Source organism: Asterias amurensis, chromosome 13 (assembly GCF_032118995.1).
Source record: "Asterias amurensis chromosome 13, ASM3211899v1".
Lineage (NCBI taxonomy): Eukaryota > Metazoa > Echinodermata > Asteroidea > Forcipulatida > Asteriidae > Asterias > Asterias amurensis.
This window is the reverse complement of record NC_092660.1, coordinates 9,763,744-9,785,701: the sequence shown is the minus strand read 5'-3', so window position 1 is coordinate 9,785,701 and position 21,958 is coordinate 9,763,744. Positions and strand designations below refer to the sequence as shown.

The 21,958-nt window shown below is 38.1% G+C and overlaps 1 protein-coding gene across 6 annotated transcripts in view; it reads left to right on the top strand.

Annotated features, from left to right (window-relative positions):
- Positions 1-4,225: 4,225 nt before the first annotated feature.
- Positions 4,226-21,958, top strand: part of LOC139945907 (microtubule-associated serine/threonine-protein kinase 3-like) — a 107,255-nt gene continuing 89,522 nt past the window's right edge. For 4 of the 6 annotated variants that reach the window (XM_071943417.1, XM_071943416.1, XM_071943415.1 and 1 more), the window contains exons 1-2: positions 4,226-4,337; positions 5,983-6,405. In XM_071943417.1, coding sequence (XP_071799518.1) covers positions 6,034-6,405 — 372 coding nt within the window. In that variant the 5' untranslated portion in view covers positions 4,226-4,337; positions 5,983-6,033. Of the gene's footprint in view, positions 4,338-5,445; positions 5,616-5,982; positions 6,406-10,883; positions 12,300-21,958 lie in introns of those variants that run through there. The other 2 variants (XM_071943414.1, XM_071943420.1) reach the window with 2 other exon arrangements.

Here is a 21,958-nt window from a genome sequence, read left to right as displayed (position 1 = left end):
CCACTCCACTTTGTGACGTTGCCAAGAGGTGGCGCTGTTTAATAGTAGTAGTTCTGTTTGTAAAATTCACTGACGAGGAATCCTTGGTTTCAGAATAGCGCCATACAAAACTTGGAACTATAACATTGACAGGTGTTTTCATCTGGAATTCCGTCTACTCCGCGGCATGAAAATAAAAAAAAGCAAGACCCAATGGTTCCCAAAGAACAGAAAATTTAGACAGGTAATTATGGTGTTACCGAAAACAAAATAATGTATAGTGTAATACCTCACCACAAAATGCCTCAAAACACAAGTGGGCCATCAAAGATTGCGCTGTTCTGTTTTGAGATGCTTTTGGAGACGGACACACCTCGAGCTAAGTTTCATAACAAACAAAAATAATATGCTTTAATAAGCTGCAAGACTTGGACTATGCCTATTCCATTGTCCCAGGGAAGTCTGTTAATTCTTCCCCATAGTTCACCGAATATCCCCCCCCCCCCCACCCCGGGGTATCATGTCAGTAGAAGGATGGTTCAAAAGAGGGCGTTATCGTCCGAGCGAAGAACTTGTACACAGTTTGCCATTTTGGGGCGACTGAATCTCCGGTGGGGGGGGGGGGGGGGGGGGGTGGGAGTAGCAGGACTTCTCGTGCCACATCATTAGCATAAAAAGTACTAAAGGACCTACATCATTGACGGTTGTTAGTCTCCCTTGATTGATCATCAATGCACTTCCATGTATATGTAGCAGGACTTCTCGTGCCACATCATTAGCATAAAAAGTACTAAAGGACCTACATCATTGACGGTTGTTAGTCTCCCTTGATTGATCATCAATGCACTTCCATGTATATGTTTTGTTAATTTTATAATAATAGTGAAGGCCTTTGTCCAGTTTTATTAAAGTCTTAAATAATTGACCAGTGAGGTGTGACACGAATGAAGGAATCTTCAATTCGCCCGGTGTCGCATGCATTTTATGTCCTCTGTGCAATACTATCTGGAGGACATTATTGCATCTGGAGGACATTATTACATATGCAATAATGTCTGCTGGACGGTTTTGCATATGCAATCGTGTCCGCCCGGACGCTGCTGCATAATGCAATTGCATATGCAGTTGTGTCCGCCCCCGTGCAAAACCGTCCTTGCAATAAATTAAACGCCCTTGGTCGACGGAACACGTTCGTCATTTGTTTTACAAGCTAAGGGTGCATGTCACGAATGACATGGGAAATGTTCGGCCGTTGTATTACCGACCAAATATTCCATTTTGTTTCATAATTGCTTCGTACTGGTCTTCAGCTGTTGTTTGGTTGCTTGTCTTGAAAATCATGGTGAAATTTGGTTGGCATTCCTGTTTTTATCGAGGGAGAAATTTCATGTTAAGCAAATATTTGTGCTTAGCAGCGCTATGAAATTGGGCCCTACGTCCACCGGACGGTTTTTGATTAGCCCCGGACACGATTGCATATATGGGTCATTCCATGTCAGACCAACAAACTTTTTTACCTCATGTCTTCCGATTTTGATAAAAATTGCTGTGCTTGTAGGTCCTAATGAGCAATGAATGCACACCAATTTTTAGCCCGATCCGACTTACCATGTGGTCAGGGCAGAAACCACTAAAATCTGGCATTTTTAGGGTAAAATACCACCTTTTTGGTAAAAAATATGTCATAACCATGTCAATTTTATCACATATATGCAAATTTGGTATCAAAATGATGAGAATTGCATGCTCAAATCAATTCTTTTGTTAAAAATAAATTTTCAGAAATGTAGGTTACTGTAATCTTTGATATGTTATCGTGACCTTTGACCCAGTTTTTGAAATAATGTATCATTCAAAAAATCAACGAAAATCAATAGAGCATGTCTTCTTCTATCAGAATCCACTAAGAAACAGTTGGGCTCTTCAAAATTTACAACTTTATGACTATTTTTGTACAAGTCACTATGATCTTTAATATGTTATCGTGACCTTTGACCCAATTTTTGAAATAACGCATCATTCCAAAAATCCACGAAATGAAAATCACTTGATGGAGCATGTCTTCTTCTATCAGAATCCACTAAGAAACAACTGGGCTCGTCAAAATTTACAACTTTAAGACTATTTTTGTACAGTTGTTAGGTTACAAATTAGTCAATTTATAAACTTTACTTTACTTTATAAACAAAAAATAATAAAAAACTTTCCAAAGTTACTAAAACTGTAAATGTTTGGGATTTTTTTTTATGTTGAGGGCTGATGTGGTCTAACCAGCATCATACTTTAAGATACCAGCAGTGACGCACCCAGGATTTAGTTTGGGTTGTGGGTTGAGGGGGGGGGGGCATATTTCCCAAACAAAATTCTTTCCAAGATGGTAAAAAAAATGTCACCATGCTGCAACTCTGACTTCATCGGAAGGTTAGCATGCCTTTTCGTGTGCTATACGATGAAATGGAAATCGCACAATTAGCACAAAATCTGCTGCTGAACAGCTCTACCAAAATGGGCCCTGAAGTCAGAGTTGCAGCATGGTAAACAAATTGTTCTTGAGGATTTCTCAGAAAGTTATTATGCATTAATTTGTTGTTCAAGATTCATCACAGGGGGTTAAAGCAAGACTGCATAAGTTTGTGATGATCTACTGAAGAAAGGCAGACAGCTTCTCCATCTCAACTTTGATGTAATCTCTAACTGGAACCACTAATAATCAGTGTTGCACCCGAAGGGGGGGGGGGGGGTCTAGGGGATTGATCCCAGCCCTCCAAGGTATTCAATTTGTTTGTTTGATTTATTTTGATTTTTTGTTTTACAATCTTCGAAAGAAATATTTGGGGAAAATATGGCCCACCCCCAAAAAATAATAAATCCTGGGTGCGTCACTGCTGATAACTTAAATTCTGATTCTGGTGAAACCACATCAGCCATCAACAAAACAAAAATCGCAAACCATGAAGACTTTAAGTAACTTTAAAAACAGAAGAGTGAGTTTTGTTGGTGGATTTATTATGTAAGTATATAAATTGACTAATTTGTAACCTAACAACTGTACAAAATAGTAATAAAATTGTAAATTTTGAAGAACCCAGTTGTTTCTTGGTTGATTCTGATAAAGGAAGACATGCTCTATCAAGTGATTTTTATTTTGTTGATTTTTGGAATGGTGCATTGTTTCAAAAAATGGGTCAAAGGTCACGACAACATATTAAAGATCATGGTGACTTGTACAAAAATAGTCATAAAGTTGTAAATTTTAAAGAGCCCAACTGTTTCTTAGTGGATTCTGATAGAGGAAGACATGCTCTATTAAGTGATTTTTATTTCGTTGATTTTTGGAATGATACATTATTTTAAAAACTGGGTCAAAGGTCACGATAACATAATAAAGATTACAGTGACTTACATTTCAGAAAATATATTTTTGACAAAAAAATTGATTTCAGCATGCAATTCTCATCATTTTGATACCAAATTTGCATATGTGTGATGAGAATTGACATGGTTATGACATATTTTTACCAAAAAGGTGGTATTTTACCCTAAAAACGTCAGATTTTAGTGGTTTCTGCCCTGACCACATGGTAAGTCGGATCGGGCTAAAAATTGGTGTGCATTCATTGCTCATTAGGACCTACAAGCACAGCAATTTTTATCAAAATCGGAAGACATGCGGTAAAAAAGTGCGTTGGTCTGACATGGAATGACCCATATGCAAAAATGTCCGGAGCGGACAGTATTGCATGGCGGACACAATTGCATTTGACACCGGATGACTTTACAACTATCCATTTTTCTCCCTAATTGTAACTAGCTATCTAATGACAATTATGGCGTCACTAGTAAAATGTCCCCATCAAGCTTCAACACAAACAAACGTCATTTTTGTGGTGAAGTACCCAGTGTGGGTTAATGAAAATGATTCAATAATAACCTTTTGGTTTTCTGCTGCTATAGAATAGTTATAGCGCCCTCTTGGGGTTGTGTGGATTTTCAGGGACTTTCTGATAAAACTATTACACACATAATGCATTTAAAGCTTCAATTAATTGGATGTAGGGAAAATAGCCAATCAATTACCGCAATAAGTAATAATATGACATATATTCTCAGTACAAGAGTAATTTAATGTGTTTACCCCGTATTCCAAAAATGCAAATTGCTACAGCTTAAATTCGATCCCTGAGTTTTTGCCACGGCTGTCCGCGCAGCACAGAGCAATCGATGGACACATGATCGTATGCGGGAAAATGATCGTCCGTGTCCAAGCATAGAAATAACTCTCTCCAAATGGCTGACTGGAGTTATAAATTATGTAATTGCTCCAGAATCTCGCATTGGATACCCTCCAAACTGACCAGGTAAACAGTTAAAGTATTACTCTAAAGTAGCCATTTTCGTTTTTGTCTGCTCCAGCCGGATGTAATGGTGTAAACGAGAGATGCAAAATAAGATCGAATTATAGTTTTATATTGGTGTGTGTGTAGACTGCAGTATTGAATTGCGTGTTGTGGTATGTTATTGATGTAACTGTGGTGGTTCTCGCCGTATCCCAGTGATAGATATGCCGGTATTGATGTTGATCCATTAACTGTTAAAATTAAATGGTACCGTTAAGCCATGGTTAAGCCCAGGCCATTTCAAGGACTAATACATGCATGAAATGCTGGTAAATCTGGAATTTCTGATTGATTTCAGAATAAAAATGACATTATTTTCTTTACAAAATGTGTTTGACCTTGACCCACCAAGCCTTCTGATGTGGCTTACCTACCCTAGGCAAAAAAAAAAATGGTTTGACTTGTCACTTGGCAATACTAGTACTAGTAGTAATACTTGGGATATTTAATGGTTTTGTGATGATGGCAAGTTGTGGCATGGCTGCCCAGTGATGGTTTGTACACATGATAAAAATAACTAGGGTAGGGCGTTAGGCCTACAGGCTACATTTTGTCTCACAGTTTAGCTCATAATAATAACACAAATCGGATTTTTTAACCCAATCCTGGGCTCAATTTTATAATGTAGTTATACTAGGATAACCAGGCTAACTATGCTTACCCCCTAATAAAACATTGTGTCAGGCAATACACACCCAACTACCCCTGAGCTGGAGGGAGTCCGGAAAAGTTTCCGTACAGCGCCACCACTGTTTTCATTCCATATGATTATGAAATAATATAGTATCTAATTTACATCAATGGTCTATCCCTTTTGGTAAAAATTAGTGAAAAAGTGGTGAGCCATATTGAAAGTTATCCAGGAGTCCAGCATATTGGCACTTTTTCTGGGGCTAGATTTCATTGAGTTACATTACAACAAAAATATGCTAACCACTACCAGAATAATAAGATTACCTGCCAAAATACCTTGTCAGATGTACCATAGTGTGACTGGTATCCTGCTCATTTTTGCTTAGCAGAAAATTAATTGACATGTTTTCTGCTTGTTTGAACCAGCTCAATGAAATTGGGACCAGCTTGCTCCCAATGAGAGGATATTGACAAATTGTTCCTCAGTAAGAGTAAAGCCTTGGTGTATTGGGTTGGCTGACTAGACGGTTGACAACAACACCTGCTCGTTGTTATAGGTCATTTCATAACATTACTCGTAGGCCTCCCTTTTAACAGGTACCCAGGGTGAGTGGGTTCTAGATATTTGATACTGACAGTGTAAACACACTATCCACAAGTGTAGCAGAGTTTGAATTGCCTGTGACAGTTTTTCTGAAACAACCTGCAGCATTAATCAAATGTTAATGTAGGATCGAACTTCCAACTGCACTTTTCGGTACTTTTATTAGTCTTACTCTGAGATCTAATGTCAGTGTTGTTTTGTCGCTCATGTCTGCCTTCTAAAAGTAATTGTTTTCATTAAAAAAGGATGAAGTTGAAAGGAGAAAGGTTTCGTAAGATATTGCAATATTTAGTAAATTCAGTTTTTGTGAAAAAGTATTTTGGGTGTGTGATGTTTAATCAAGTTTTTTCAATTGTTTTTCCTTTGCAGGATGTAGTCTTGGACTGATTAAAATTCAGAGTTGAAGTGAACGAGTTTGAAATGGCAGAAGGAGGCAACGGGAACCCCCAAATTTTAAAGCCACCTGCCCTGGACAAGATAGCAATGTCAAGGAGGAAGAAGTCGACCTTGGACGCCCCTACGACCTCGTCAGGTCATCTGGCATTCAGGGTGTTCCTCCACGAGAACAATCTCTCTGATGCGCTGAAGCATTTCCCTGGGGAGTTCACTCTGGGGAATTTCCGGGCGGTGACGGAAGATGACTTGGCGGATGATTATGGCATCAACGATGAGGACCAGCGAGCGCAGCTCATGAGGGCGGTCACCCGGGCCAGGGAGGAGTACGACGAAAGAGAGGAGGCTGAGACCAGACTGCGGGTGAACAGCGTCGTTGTTCGAAGACGACAATCTGAGGTGAGAATTTAAAAAAAAATAATGGAAGGTAATCATACAGCCCTGTATCCTTCTTTTTGGAAAGGGCAAGGGTACTAAGGACTATCTCATTAATCAAGCGCACCTTATGAGGAAATTGTAAATTTCTACTGTCACTTCAAGGGCACCAAGGCAATGATCAGGGGGCATGGAGGCAATCGCCTGCGTTGCCTTCGTGTGAAGTATCAGGCCTGAGGTAGGGCCTAATAATCTTCATCTAAGGATCAGCAACCTGTCAGAACTGTCATCTCAAGGAAATCACAAATTAACACCAGGGTCGTGAGGGCGACTGACAATGGGTAAAGGGAAAAAATTATGGAGGGGGCTTAATAATAATAACAATATAATAATAATAATAACAATAATAAGACTTGTAATGCGCACGTATCCACCCTGCTGGGTGTTCAAGGCGCAGAAAAGTTAAGGGGCAGCATTTAATTGATAAGGGGGCAATGGATGGAAGAACAGTGGGGAGGGGATGGGGCTGTTGGCAAAGGGGTAGGTAACATTGTATTGTAGGGAGGAGGGAGTGGACGGTAACTTCATCAGGCCTGATGCTAATTTTTAGGAAGGGAAAGCGCCAACGGTGTTTTCTCCTGTTACATTGTAGGAATTAGCTGTTGTATTCAATGGGCATCGAGGCAGTGACTAGGGGCAACATAAGGCCACTTTTGCCTTTCTGAATTATTGGGCCCGTAATGGTCTGAGGGTGTAGGTGAAGGACCCTGGAGAGTGTGGGGAATTTGATTTATGGTCATAAAGCACGAAAAGAAGGTTTCTTCATAAAAAGTTGCATTTTTATGAAAGAAAATCCCATGAGATTTCACAGTGTTAAGGTTTTTCACCAGCTTCAAAAAGAATTGTTTGCGTGTTGTGCAATGAGAGGCCTAAGTACACATTGTGTTTGTATGCACCACGCATCCTGTGCCAGCCGGTTTGGAGGAAGTACATGTCTGTATGACACTGAATTTAACACGTGTGGTTAGAAAACAACAAAGATCAAAGTCCTTCGATGGCCATCGGACTAAAATAAATTTTCCTCGTTGGGGTATACGTGTTTTTATCTGTTTACTGTAATATTTTTTACAAATGGGTCAATAGTTGTACTTTGAGACTCTGCAATCTGAGATTTGTCTAAATTATATTTTAGAGTAGTGTCATTTATCTTTGGGGATCATTGGGGATTTCGTGGCCCGGTTTCACAGAGCCGTTTTAAAGGGCAAAAAGTATGCGAAAATTGTTACTGTCTGCCAGAGTAGGGTACGTAATACCGCTAAACTACCATGTTACATAAAATAAAAAACTTGTATCCTTATAAATTATTTTGCTTGGCAGAAATTTGTTTTATGAGTTTTTACAAGCCTTTTAAGCAGGTAGGTTGCCGGATACTTTGGTATATTAATTTTAAAGTGCAAAGCAGCTTTGCCCTAGTAGTGGGAACAGTAGTGTGAGGGTTGTTCTTGAACATTTCAAGAGGCACTAAGGCAGTGAGCAGCTGTGCCTGGAGGCAATTACCTCCATTGCCTCCATGGAGTAGCAGGCCTGTATAAACGACCTTCAGGGGATTGTTCAGACAGCCTTTTCTTCAATGTTTTTTTTAGCAACGAGCAGGCTGGAGGTCAAAGGTTAGAATTGACGGCCACATGGACAGCCACACTTAATGTAAACCTTTACAGGCCTTGAACTTCTCTCTTGAAGGGGCAAAGCAGTTTTTTCTCTTGTGAGGGGCACTTCTATGCAGTGGGACGTTCCAAAGGGCACCACGGCAAAAGCACAGGGCATTAACAGCAATTGCTGTGGGCGCCGCGGGTTCATTCAAGGCCCTGCCTTAAATCAATTTCAATAACTTCTCGAAGAAGTGGACAATTTCAAAGGCTGCAGGGCGAAAGAGACACACACAAAAAAGAAAATAAACTTTTGACTGTTCTTACAACAGATTAAATCGAATCGACGAAATCTGTATTGAAATTAATGTATATATATTGACTGGAACACCTGTCTACACTATACACTCCCAGCGCCTTCAGCGGAGTGCAAATTCCTGTACATCATCAAGCACACGGTAATCAATAGAGCAAATTACTCACAAGGCTGTGGTTTTGCTTTTTCACTAACACGCAGGTTAGTCTACGTTGAAATTGGATTTTATGTAGTGCTTCTAGACAATGACTGTGCATTGTTTCATGCCAATACGTAGGCCTAAACATTCTTTTTGTGGGGCACTGTTTATTTCCTGCATCATAAAACACTCAAATAATGTTTTCAATTTCATGTTTTGCATCAGTAGAGCATTAGATTGACTTGAGATGAGGTCAATGTTTTTACAATACAAAATGTAAACTTACCGGTACATGTGCTTTATTACTTGTGAATAATGTTAATAATAACCATTTTTTAGTGAATGCGCTAACTGTGCAATCTGTCGTCCAGCATTTTTAAGAGTTAGCCTTGAAATTTTTAATGATTTTAATATTATAAGTCATTAAAATTTACATTTAAACTTTTTTCTTTTAAACTCTCATCATTTTAATATATATATTAAAAAAATAATATAATAATTTAATAAAACCATTCTTATAAAGCGCATATCACCATGAGATCCCTATGTGCTGAAAAGTGTATCAGCTTGAAATGTTTGTGCATTGGGTTGACATGCTACATATTCTGATATGTGTGGGGACTCATTCTATCTTGGGTTTTCTTTATTGACAGCGTAGAGTCAGTTGTACGTTCAAACAGCGAAAAGTTTACTTGTACTGTATTAAATTATTACTATTAATACGTATCCTGGATGTGCCAGACAATCAACTGTATTCTTTCTGTCAGGTTATTCTTAAATATTTTACAAACGGAATGCCATTATTACGCTACTATTTTCATTATTTAAGTTATTACTTTTATTTAATCAAATAACAATGCGCGAATAGTCAACGAGGGCGCTAGCGCGGAAGGTGCAGGTGCTAGATGTAAACCCACCTTAACATCGCGCACGACGAATCAGTTTATTATTGCAGAATGTCGTTGAATATATTGTTTTTATCCATGCACCGACTGTTAAAGCTCTGCATACTCTGTACTGTGATTACAAATCCACAGGCATAGTGTATACATGTAGTAATAGGGTGGAGTCGAACCTATAACCTTCAATGCCATTCTACATGTAGACCAGGGCCCAATTTCATATGAGCTGCTAAGCACAAAAATTTGCTTAGCATGAAATTTCTTCCTTGATAAAAACAGGATTACCAACAAAATTTCCATTTGTTGCATATTGCTTGTTACTGGTATTCAGCTATTGTTTGCTTCCCTGAAAATTACGTGTAAATTTGGTTGGTAATACTGTTTTTATCAAGGAAGAATTTTCATGCAGAGCAAATTTTTATGCTAAGCAGCTCTATGAAATTGGGCCCAGATGTCTTACCACAGAGCTTGCATCTAGGCAGTTTGAAAGCCTATAAGCAGCAGTGCCAGTGTACCACAACAATTTAAAAGATGTTAAGTTTGCATCAGGGATAGAGCATTGATTTTTAGCCATGCACCAATATGTGTAATCACTAGAGCGTACTAGGCCTGTGGATTTCCTTTCACAGGGCTCTGGAAAGTACTGAGTATACAGTGTAACACGTTATCAAATAATATTCTTTATCCCAAATGCAAATTTAACATGTGCGGCTCCCACTGCTAAAATGTAAGGTTTCTCATACTGCCTGTAGCTACCGGGTAATCTCGGTGGTCTAGTGGTACTATAAGACATCTGCTCTAGAATGACAAAGGTTGTGGGTTCGAATCCTAAGCAAGAAGTACATGAAGTGTGCATCTGGATTTGTTTCCAAACAACTCAGGAAAGCAGTACAGAAGCTCGTCATGGTCAGTACCTCTTGGCTTAAAAATAAATTTGAAACATTTTTAGACACTCAGATTTTAGATTTAATATACAGTACATGTAGGCCCTTCATGTACATCAGAATATTATTGTAATGTCACTTCTACATGTAGTTCTTGATACATAAACTCACAAAAATCTGTGAATCACTTGGATTTTAAACATCAGGGGGAACAGCAATTTTCCTCCATTAAGGGGCACTTCTATGGGGAAACTGTGAATTTTTGTTTAGAAACATTGCAAAGGGCACAACAGCAAAAGCACAGGGCACCACAGCAATCGCTGTGGTTGCCATGGGTTGTAGGTCGAGGCCTGAAATATGCTGTGAACATTTGCCACATTATTCTTCCTTTAATGTGTTCACCTTCCCTTGTTTTGTTTCCTCCTCTTTTACATTTGACCTTGACAGAAGAGGTCAATATGGTGGTGTTGATGTTATTGTCACTTTCTTTTTGTCTTTGGTTTCTTATCGGGTTTAGTCATAAAATAAAAAAATGACTGTACGAACCCCAGGGGATCTGCAGCAGGAAGTTTGGTGTATTATTTAATTTATTCATTACAGTGGGGTTTTTTTTCCCGCTAATAGTCTGGAGCGGAGACTGGTGTGTTTAGTGTGACATGAGGCCCTACAACAAGGTGTACTGGTCGACCACTCTTGTTAGAGTCATTGGTGGGACGGAGGTCCTCGGATATTTATATGTTTTCTTAGTGACTTGAACTTGGATCACTTGATCATGTGGAAGTCTTTTCGTCGAGGCAAACGGCCCTAGTTTCCTGGATATATTTAACGGAGAACAGGCAAGAGTCTATTGTTCTGCCAGCTGCCCTCAAAAGGAACATCCTGACATGGCGGAAGAACGACTCTTTGCACGATGACTTTGTGCACTGTGGCATTTGTGATTTTTTAAATGTGGTTGTTTGTGGATTATACGAGGCAGCCACACTTGTGAACAACACTTTCAAGTTATCGCATGGTGTCGAGGAAAAATACTGAAGGAATTCTGAATCAAGGACCCCCCCTGAAGAACAGGTGTTACTTTTGACTTCTCTAATGCAGTTTGTGTCTTGTGTTTGCTTGGTTCCTATTGCAGTGTCATGGTCTTAACACATTTTTTTTATTTCGGCTTGGGTTTTGTTGAGCAAGGTTGAACAGGAAAAGCGGAAGGTTTTACCATTGAGAAACTTGGATCGACATCCTACTGGTAATTTTCAGTGGTAAAGTTTCCGCAGTGACGTGAGATATTGACCTTGCTAAATTAACAAGAAATTTTGAAGGGAATGTGTAAAACAAGGTTTGTCTGAAGTGGGATTTGAACCTCAAATATTGAACTAGTGTCAAAAGGCTACAATTTCTAATCTACAATCTTTTGCAGATTTTTAATCGTCCCGTGGAAAGTGATTTAAATCTTGGTTTATTTTTGGACAAAATTCCAGGAAGTCAATCCTGCTATTTTTGTACAGGTTCATGTACCTGGGAAAGATGGCACCTGCATAATGGTTGAGTGTGCAGCCATTGATACAAGTGAAATCTCTGTTTGTGAACAGAAAGCCACATTGAAGCGTGTTGCCCATCATTCTTTGTTGGCCTACCAATCCACATTTTATTAATGAATTCTGGTTTTTTATACAAACAAGTTCACTTAAATTTGTCCAGTCCCTTTGATCGATTTGTAAACTACGGATTACTCTTGTTGTTGGAGTCTAATAAGTCAGACTTAACGTCTTCGACTTGGAGAGTTTAAGTTGATCCCTGTGCTATCCGACATGCTGCCACCGAAACTTGAAACATGTCAGGTCCAAAGGTACTCAACTGAAATGTCAGCATTGACACCACAACCGCATCATGACAACAAATATTTGAAGAGTTTCTGACAGGTTCACCTGTACACATTGTCGTTACTTCCACTCCCAAAGGAAGATGTCTTTGTTTAGAATTCGGAAGGCACTTGGGCTGGGGAAGAAAGCCCCCGATAAGTCTGTCGTCGAAGAAAAGGTAAGTCGGTTGATCTTGCATGAGACTATAAAGAGGTTATTGCTAAGCTGATGTAAGCAGCTCTGTGGATTTCATTGGATTAAATGTAATGGGTTTGGGAATTAATGTTAATCATACGATGTGTAACCAGAAGGAATTAAAGGAACACGTTGCCTTGGATCGGACGAGTTGGTCTATAAAAAGCGTTTGTAACCGTTTGTTATAAAATGCATATCGTTGGAATGAAGTTTCAAAAGTAGAATACAATGATCCACACAAATTTGCCTCAAAATTGCGTGGTTTTCCTTTAACTATGCAAACTAACAAGGTCGGCCATTTATGGGAGTCAAAAAATTGACTCCCATGAATGGCCGACCGTGTTTGTCGACGAGGCTGAAGGAAAACCGTGCAGTTTCGAGGCATGATTGTGTGGATCATTGTATTCTACTTTTACAACATCTTTCTACCCATATGCATTTTGTTACAAACGGTTACAAACGCTTTTCAAAGACCAACTCGACCGATCCAAGGCAACGTGTTCCTTTAAATTAGAATTGTACGAGAATTGATCCGGGATTTTTTTAATTGTAGACAAGTTTGTGATATCTGCCAGGAATTTGTCATGATTTAAGGAAATTATTTGGCTTAACTCCTCTTTCCTCAACTCTTTAAATAAGTTGCCTTCAAGGGATCTAAAAGTTTTCCCAAACCCTTCTAGTTTTTCAAATCTGTCTGAAACGCAACACTCTGGACATTGTAATCCTCTAGACCAAAGGGAGATCCAGGATTCCTGGCCGATATCAATTTTTTTCAGGATAATGTATTGTCTGTCACAACAAGCCCTGGGGAAGAGCTGTCATCTCTTAGAAAGAACAAGAACTGATTTTGTATAAAAAGAGATATTTATATTAACACACTGCAAGCTGTAAATTGATTCCAAAGTTGTTTGTTCACGTACTTTTGATCTGCGATTTGGGGTTTTTCTTTTTCAATCAGTGTCATGGAAGCTGAAGGGTTCACAAGTTCCTTTTGAAATGTTTTCCTGCAAACTTCTCGTTCTTTTTGGTTCTATCTAGGAATTATGATTATGAAGACTTTATGTTGATAAATTTGAAGGAAATTTAGAAGGTTTGTTGAATTATCTAGACCGCGCAGTTAGGGGAAAAAGAAAAAGATGTTGATGTGACACCTGCCATTTTTAGTGCCGGCCAGAAATTGAATCATAACAGTCCCTAGATCCCAGGCAGTTTTTCCTGAGTAAAGGGCAACCCTTTTGAGGGAAATAAATATTACTGGATGTACAAAGGGCACCCAGGCAATGACCAGAGGCAAGGAGACATAAATTGCTTCCATTGCGCCCATAAAGTACCAAGACTGTAGGGAAACCCTATAAGTCGATTTTCCATTGTGGTTTGTATTTTCTTTAATTAAGTAACAACCCCTCTACATTTCAGTGAAATTAGTTGTAGAGCTCGGAAGTGCCAGAGGCAGTCTGTACGTAGTTGTACAATGTAGTCTGGTAATATCGTGCCGCAGTTTACAATTAAATGTTATTTGCCTTTTTTTCGGCGCAGGAAAGCCCTGCGTCGCCAAAGCCACAAAATAAAGCAAGGCAAAAAAGGAAGAAGAATCCTGAAATGGAGAAGATTTTAATGTGTTTTTAGCCTCTAGGGTGTGGAGACTTGGTTCGGGTGTAGTACCGCGGTCAGTCCATTAGCTGGTCCCAAGACCCTTGCATCTGTGATTGGATGGTTTTATGGATACGGCAAGAGGCCCTTTTTTTTTTTTACTGGCATGTTGAATTCTCACATCTCTAGAGTCTGTTGTATATTTATAGAAATTTGTTCATCTGTGAAGTAAGGAAAATGTGATTTTCTTTGATTGTATTGGTTGATTCGGGACAAATAAAAGAAGACCTGTTCTTGTTTGTTTTGAAAAACAAAATAGCAGCCATATGACTTTTTAGAATAGACTTATTTTGTGTAAATAAAGCCCCCAATTTTCAAGATTATTTTCTCCTGAGTTTTTTTTTTCAACTGAAGAAAGTTTAGATTGGAAATGGCAAAAATAAGTTAATCTTTATGGTAAATTGATTTAAAATAAAGCTCACCGTGCAAATTGTGGTTTTGCAAAAATCACACGTGCTGTTTGATTTCAAACTTATAATAAAGTCTAAAATCTTTTTTTAGAATTTTTTTTTAAAGAACTGTCAAATGAAATTTTCAAGTTTAAATATAGTTGGGGCAGCCTGTGCGCTTGATGCCATTTTTGGCTGGTAACCTATGTCTTCTAAGCCAATTTGTTTGTGCCCTTACTGTAGCCGTACTTGTCAACAAGCCAAAAATACTGTGCATTACATTCAATTTTAGCTGGTACCCTTTCCAAGTGTGCTTTGCAATCTTTGTAATTTCACAGCTAAGAGATTTAAATTTCTTCTTCAAAATCAGCTCACAGAAATTGGAGTGAAAATGATGTTTGTGATATGATGGCCGGATGCGTGCATTCAATTCCTTCTATACCGGGAGTTTTTATCTCTGGTCATTCCCAATTGGTCCATCCCCAAATGGGCATGCCTTAGACCTTTCAAGGAGATGGTTTACGACTTGGCTGAATTAAGAACCAGATCTGTGCAGTTGTAACAGGTTTTTTTCCTTTTCTTCTCGTATCCATGACAACAGATGAGAAGATTTAAAGATGTGTTCTGTTTGAGAAAAGAAGCCAATTTTAACACAGAAAGGAAATTTACAGTTTTCTGCTGATAATCCTTACCTGGACTGGTTATTACGATTTTTTTTTGTTTTGTCAAGTTTGGAATTTGTCTAGTATTGTCTTCGACCTTTCATATCATGTAGCTGTTAAACAAACAAAAATAGCTTCATTCTGTGAATGTTTAATTAATTGTAAAAAAAGGAATAGAAATTTTGGAATTTTCTTCTACACCAAGTTTAAGTCTGCCAATAATTTCACCTCCCAAAAGTGAAATTGAAAATTGAAAAAAATTCTTCTCTGCGTTAACATTCCACGGCCCACGCACCCCGCTTCATGATCATGCTTGCTACAAATGTCATGCCCGGTGATATGTCTGCAGAAAAAACTTTCCCCCTCATTCCTTTCGATATGGACCGCCGTTTAAGCTGAGTGAAATATTATCCTTTGCTCAGGGATGGTGTCGTTTGCCTGGAGTTAAAGTAAGAAGCAGAGTTACCGAAGTATATATATGCACTATCCGTAGGACCTTTAGGTGGTCTGATGGATTGCACATGGATGGTTTGTGAAAGCACTGTTGGTTTCTGTAGGAATGAACATAAATAGTGTACTGAGAATAATGTTCCTTATTTCCTTACGCAAAAAATATCAGAGAAAATAGAATAACATTTGACTGTTTAAAGGGAAGCTGCACGTTTGGTAATTGTCAAAGACCAGTCTACTCACCTGGTGAATCCCATCATAACCATAAAATAGCAAGCCTGTGAAAATTTTGGCTCAATTGGTCATCGAAGTTGCGAGAAAATGATGAAAGAAAATACACCCTTGGACAAATTTGCGTGCTTTCAGATAAGTATAAAAGACTTCTAGCTAGAAGTCTTTTCTTATTTTAGTGAGAAATTACCTCTTTCTCAAACACTACGTGACTTCAGAGGGAGTTGTTTCCCACAATGTTTTATACTATCAACAGCTCTCAAATGCTCGTTACCAATTCAGTTTTTAAGTTAATATTTGTTTTGAGTAATTACCAAACGTGTATCTTCCCTTTAACGACCAATAGGACCTAGTTACATGTATAAATTGCCCCCCCCCCCTAAAAAAAAAAAAAAATGGTTGTCATTTAGCCTGCTTGGGTCGAAACGTCAGGCCATTAACGATTTTTTTCTCGAAAATATCAGTTACAACTCAAAGCTCCTCGTTTGCTATTATTTAAAGGCATAGTAGGCCTTTACCTTTGGTTTTTGAAACTGTTTGGTTTGTTTTTAAAAACCTTTATAAATGTAGTTTAGGCCTGCAATAAAAAATAATCTGTGAAATTTCATTTGTAGTGTATTTTTTTATAATTCTGGAGCAGTTATGTGCATGGAGGAAGAATTATCCATAAATTCAATACACATTCTGAGAATTTTTTTTATGCAGAAACGTTTCTTAGATTGAAATGTTTTGAATCCCTCTCTAAAACCACACTCCTTTGAAAGGAAATGTTTCTTAAAAACACATATTAACAGCTGCAGTGCTTCTTCCCAAGTAAGTTTGTATGACCATTAATTTTTGGAGTAATTACTAAAGGTACATGTATGTATACCCTCCCTTTGAATTAACCATTCAGTGTGCAAAAAGCGCGTTCAGCTAGAATTGTTTTGCACTGCAAAATTGTTGGATAAAAATGTGCACTTTACATTACTGAAAAGTGCACATTTTTATCTAACAATTTTGTAATGCGCCATGTCTGTCTTAAATGGCACTCGTACATACATGTAGCTTCAAATTATCATGCTGTATTAGGAGGGGCTTGTTGGTAAGAATGATTTCTTGAGGTGTAGCAACCATAATGTAACACCTTGAAAGCGTTAGAAGGTGAGCATGCAAGATGAGGTAGCACATATTGCTGCAAGACCATGCCAGAAACACCGGGGCAATCCCCATGGAGAACTTTGTATGATTATGTGTGTGTGTCTTCCATGTGCATAATTAAACATGACAGGGAACATAGGCTTTATGTTCCATCCAAATGTCAAATTAATTATTGTCAAGTGTCTTGCTGAAGGACTCAAATGTCACCTTGCTAAGGCCCGGACCCACACTCTTGCAACACCAGAACTTGAGTTCTGTCTAGCTACACTCTTAAAACTAAAGAGTTAAAGGAACACGTTGCCTTGGATCGGACGAGTTGGTCAAAACAAAAGAGTTTGTAACCGTTTTTTATAAAATGCATATGGTTGGAAAGATGTTTTAAAAGTAGAATACAATGATCCACACAAGTTTGCCTCGAAATTGCGTGGTTTTCCTTCTACTGTGCGAACTAACATGGTCGGCCATTTATGGGAGTCAAAATTTTGACCCCCATAAATGGCCGACGTGTTAGTCGACGAGGTAAAAGGAAAACCACGCAATTTCAAGGCATGTTTGTGTGGATCATTGTATTCTACTTTTACAACATCTTTCTACCCATATGCATTTTATAAAAAACGGTTACAAACGCTTTTCAAAGACCAACTCGACCGATCCAAGGCAACGTGTTCCTTTAAATCCAACACTTGCATGAGTTCGGTGAGTGACTACACTTTGAAAGTGTTGAATCCAGCATTTTATATGTTAAATCCAGCATTTAAAAGTATCCGGTCAACAATTTAAGTGCCAGTTTAACGTTTAAAAAGCTGATCCAACAATTCAAAGGAATTTTTTTGAGAAATGTTGAATTAACACTTAAATTGTTGAATTAACCCTTTTTGCGTTGGATCAAAATATTAAAATGCTAGATTTAACAAACACAACGCTGGATCCAACACTTTCAAAGTGTAGTCACTCACCGAACTCATGCAAGTGTTGGATTCAACTCACTAGTTTTTAGAGTGTAGTGCGCAAAATTGCTTGGCAATGACATTTTGTGCTATATGGATCAGTCCTCAATCTCTCGATTTGTGAAGAATCAACTTAAGGAAAAGGTAGATTTCAGAATCTACACAATAAAACTAACTTGTGGTAGGTGGAAGCATTTTTGATATATTCTGGTGCGGTAATGTTCATGTACATGTAGAAATAATAATCCGTAGTTGTAGTATACAGTCTGAGAAACGTTTTATGCAGAAATGTTTCTCAGATTAAAATGTTTTTGAGTCCCTCTCTATAAAACCACATTCCTTTGAAGGAAATTGTTTTCTCAAAGCGTATACGGTATCAACAGCTGCAGTGGGTCTTACCAAGTAAGTTTATATGGTCATTCATTTTTTAAGTCATTCCCAATGGTGTACCCTCCATTTTAAGAACAGTTGTGTTTAATGTTTTGAATCATGACATTTCCTTTAAAGACACTGGACGCTGTTGGTAATTGTCAAAGACCAGTCTTCTCACTTGGTGTATCTCAACGTGCATAAAATAACAAATTTTGAGCTCAATTGGTTGTCTACATGTAAGTTGAGAGATAACAATGAAAGAAAAAACACCCTGGTCACACAAAGTTGTGTGCTTTTCAGATGCTTGATTTCGAGACCTCAAATTCTAAACTGGAGACCTCAAATTCTAAACTGGAGACCTCAAATTCTAAACTTGAGGTCTCAAAATCGAATTCGTGGAAAATTACTTCTTTCTCGAAAACTACGTCACTTCAGAGGGAGCCGTGTCTCACAATGTGTAATACTATCAACCTCTCCCCATTACTCATTACCAAGTGAGGTTTTATGCTAATAATTATTTTGAGTAATTACCAATAGTGTCCACTGCCTTTAAAGGCAGTGGACACTATTGGTAATTGTCAAAGACTAGCCTTCACAGTTGGTGTATCTCAACATAAGCATAAAATAACAAATCTGTGAAAATTTGAGGTCAATTGGTCATCGAACTTGCAAGATAATAATGAAAGAAAAAACACCCTTGTCACACGAAGTTCTGTGCGTTAAGATGGTTGATTTCGTGACCTCAAGTTCTAAACTTGAGGTCCCGAAATCAAAATCGTGGAAAAATACTTCTTTCTCGAAAACTATGGCACTTCAGAGGGAGCCGTTTCTCACAATGTTTTATACCATCAACCTCCCCATTACTCGTCACCAAGAAAGGTTTTATGGCAATAATTATTTTGAGTAATTACCAATAGTGTCCACTGCCTTTAAATGAAAAAGCAGCGTGTTTTACAATCGTAAATCTTCCTGCCTTCCAACCGCAACCTTTATGTCAATTCCCCCCATCCTAAGCTGTCCCCATTCCAGTGGGGTTTTATCTAGTCTAGATTCTTACGTCAGTCACTTTGCGAAGCATTTCTCTGTTGCATTGCTCAAGGCGGCATGGCCCAAGACTCCTCCGTTGTTGTCCAACTCAGTTATTGATTTTTTTTTCTTTTCGGGAGGCAGTCATTCTGGCCCGTCTGCCGACGACGACGTCGACCGTTGCATCAGATCCTTCAGGGGAGCATTCGCATACAGTCTGTCAAAGGAAAAATACGCCAGTGGCAAACTTTAAAGGGAGGATGTAAGATTATATTTTAGAAGAATAATGACAATGTGACAGTCAATAAAAATACGAGAAAGTCAACCAACTGTTGAAGAAATATCTTACAGCAAACCAGGGGCCAGTTTCATAGAGCTGCTTTTAAAGCAAACAAAATTGCTTTAAAGCAGGAAAATAGCTCGCTTATTTTATACATGTATGTTACTGGCCAAAATTTCATGCCATATACATTGCTTGTGACTGGTATTTAGCCGTTGTTTACTTACATGTAGCATAAAAATTGAGTGGAGTCTTGGGGTAATCTGATCTTACTAATTAAGGATTTGTTTTACTTGAGCAAAATGTTGTGCCTTTATAAAGGGTCTTTGTAACTTTTGTAGGACAAAAAAACACAATGTCCACAGATTTACACTAAACTTACACAGTTTGAAGATAATGATAGTAGAAAGCTTCCCTGCAAATATTACGTGCTGAGGTGCTGTAGTTTTTTGGGAAATGAGTAAAACGATGTCATGAAAATAATTTTTGTTCTATGAGACAAAAATTATTTTTATCATTTACAAACGTATTTTCATGACAATATTTTACTCATTTCTCAAAAACTACAGCACCTCAGTAAGTAATATTTGAAGGGAAGCTTTCCACTATCATTATCTTCAAACCCTGTAAGTTTAATGTAAATCTATGGACATTTTGAAAAAGTACCCAAATCCTTTAAGAAGCTCTATGAAATAATAGATGTTAAATTTGCATCGGGAATAAAGAATATTAATTTTGGTTTTTACCCATACACCGATGTGTGTTAGCACTGTATACTCAGTACTTTCCAGAGTCCTGTGAAAAAATATCACAGGCATGTTACTCAGGTGGGATTTGAACCCACGACCCTTGCAATTCTAGAGCAGTGTCTTACCAACTAGACTACCGAGGTTGCCCGGTAGCTAGAGGCAGTTCGAATCCTATGTTTTGGCAGCGGGTACCGCAACGATATAATAGATAAATAATAAATTTGCATCGGGGATAAAGAATATTAATTTTGGTTTTTACCCATACACCGATGTGTATTGGGCTCTGTGAAATTGGGCCCAATTTTTGTGCTTGTAAATTGCATCAAAATACACAAGTTTTGAGAGATATATTTCTCACACAAGTCACGTGCCTGTAATTTATACAGAAATATTGCCAAGCCAATGAAAAGCAATATTTAAGATTTAAAATAAACAGGTTTCCATGTCTATTCCGAATATTACTAGGGCCCAATTTCATAGAGCTGCTTAAAAGCACAAAAACTAGATGAAGTACATGTATTTATAACGAAATTTAGCTTATACTTGGACAAGGTTACCATCCAAACTACCACGACTGGTATTCTGCTCATATTCTCTGCTTTTAAAATTGGCCCCTGTTCTTTATCATGTCTGTACCCTATGGATTAAATTATGTCACACAAATGTCCCACAGTCTCTTGAGTAGCTGCGATCGAATTTTATTTGACAGCTCTCATATTGTTATGCAGAATTCCTCATTTGTACTATTATTCATGAAAAACACTTCAATATAACGCAGCTGTGCAAAAAAAAAGACCCGGCCAAAATGGAATATTTTTATCGTAGGGCTGTCATAGTGTATTGATTTACAATGCATTTTCTTTGCTACGTCTGTGCGAAAGAAAAAAAAACTCTTAATGGAGAAGCTGTACTTTTTTGCTGTCACTAAGTTGAATGAAATTGCTAGATTCTGATATTGATGCTGATCTTTGTAGAAAATAATTGTGTATAGGGAGAAAGCAATACATACACGGCTAGGTACAGTCGCTTAGTAGCACTTATCTGGAGGTCGTTTGTTCAAATCCTGCTCTAGTCAATTTGTCTTAGTTCAACCCCATAATTTACCAAGTCAGTATCACATAAAGACACTGGACACTACTGGTAATTGTTCAAGACAAGTCTTCACAGCTGGTGTATCTCAACATATGCATAAAAATAACAAACCTGTGAAAATTTTGAGCTCAATTGGTTATCGAAGTTGCGAGATAACAATGAATGAAAAAACACCCTGGTCACACGAAGTTTTGTACTTTCAGATGCTTGATTTCAAGACCTCAAATTCTAAAATTGAGGTCTCTAAATCAAATTCGTGGAAAATTACTGCGTCACTTCAGAGGGAGCTGTTTCTCACAATGTTTTACTCTCAACCTTTCCACATTACTCATTACCAAGTCAGGTTTTATGCTAATAATTATTTTGAGTAATTACCAATAGTGTCCATTGTCTTTAAAGGCAGTGGACACTATTGGTAATTGTCAAAGACTAGCCTCCACAGTTGGTGTATCTCAACATAATGCATAAAATAACAAACCTGTGAAAATTTGAGCTCAATCGGTCTTCGAACTTGCGAGATAATAATGAAAGAAAAAAACACCCATGCCACACGAAGTTGTGTGCGTTTAGATGGTTGATTTCGAGACCTCAAGTTCTAAATCTGAGGTCTCGAAATCAAACTTGTGGAAAATTACTCCTTTCTCGAAAACTATG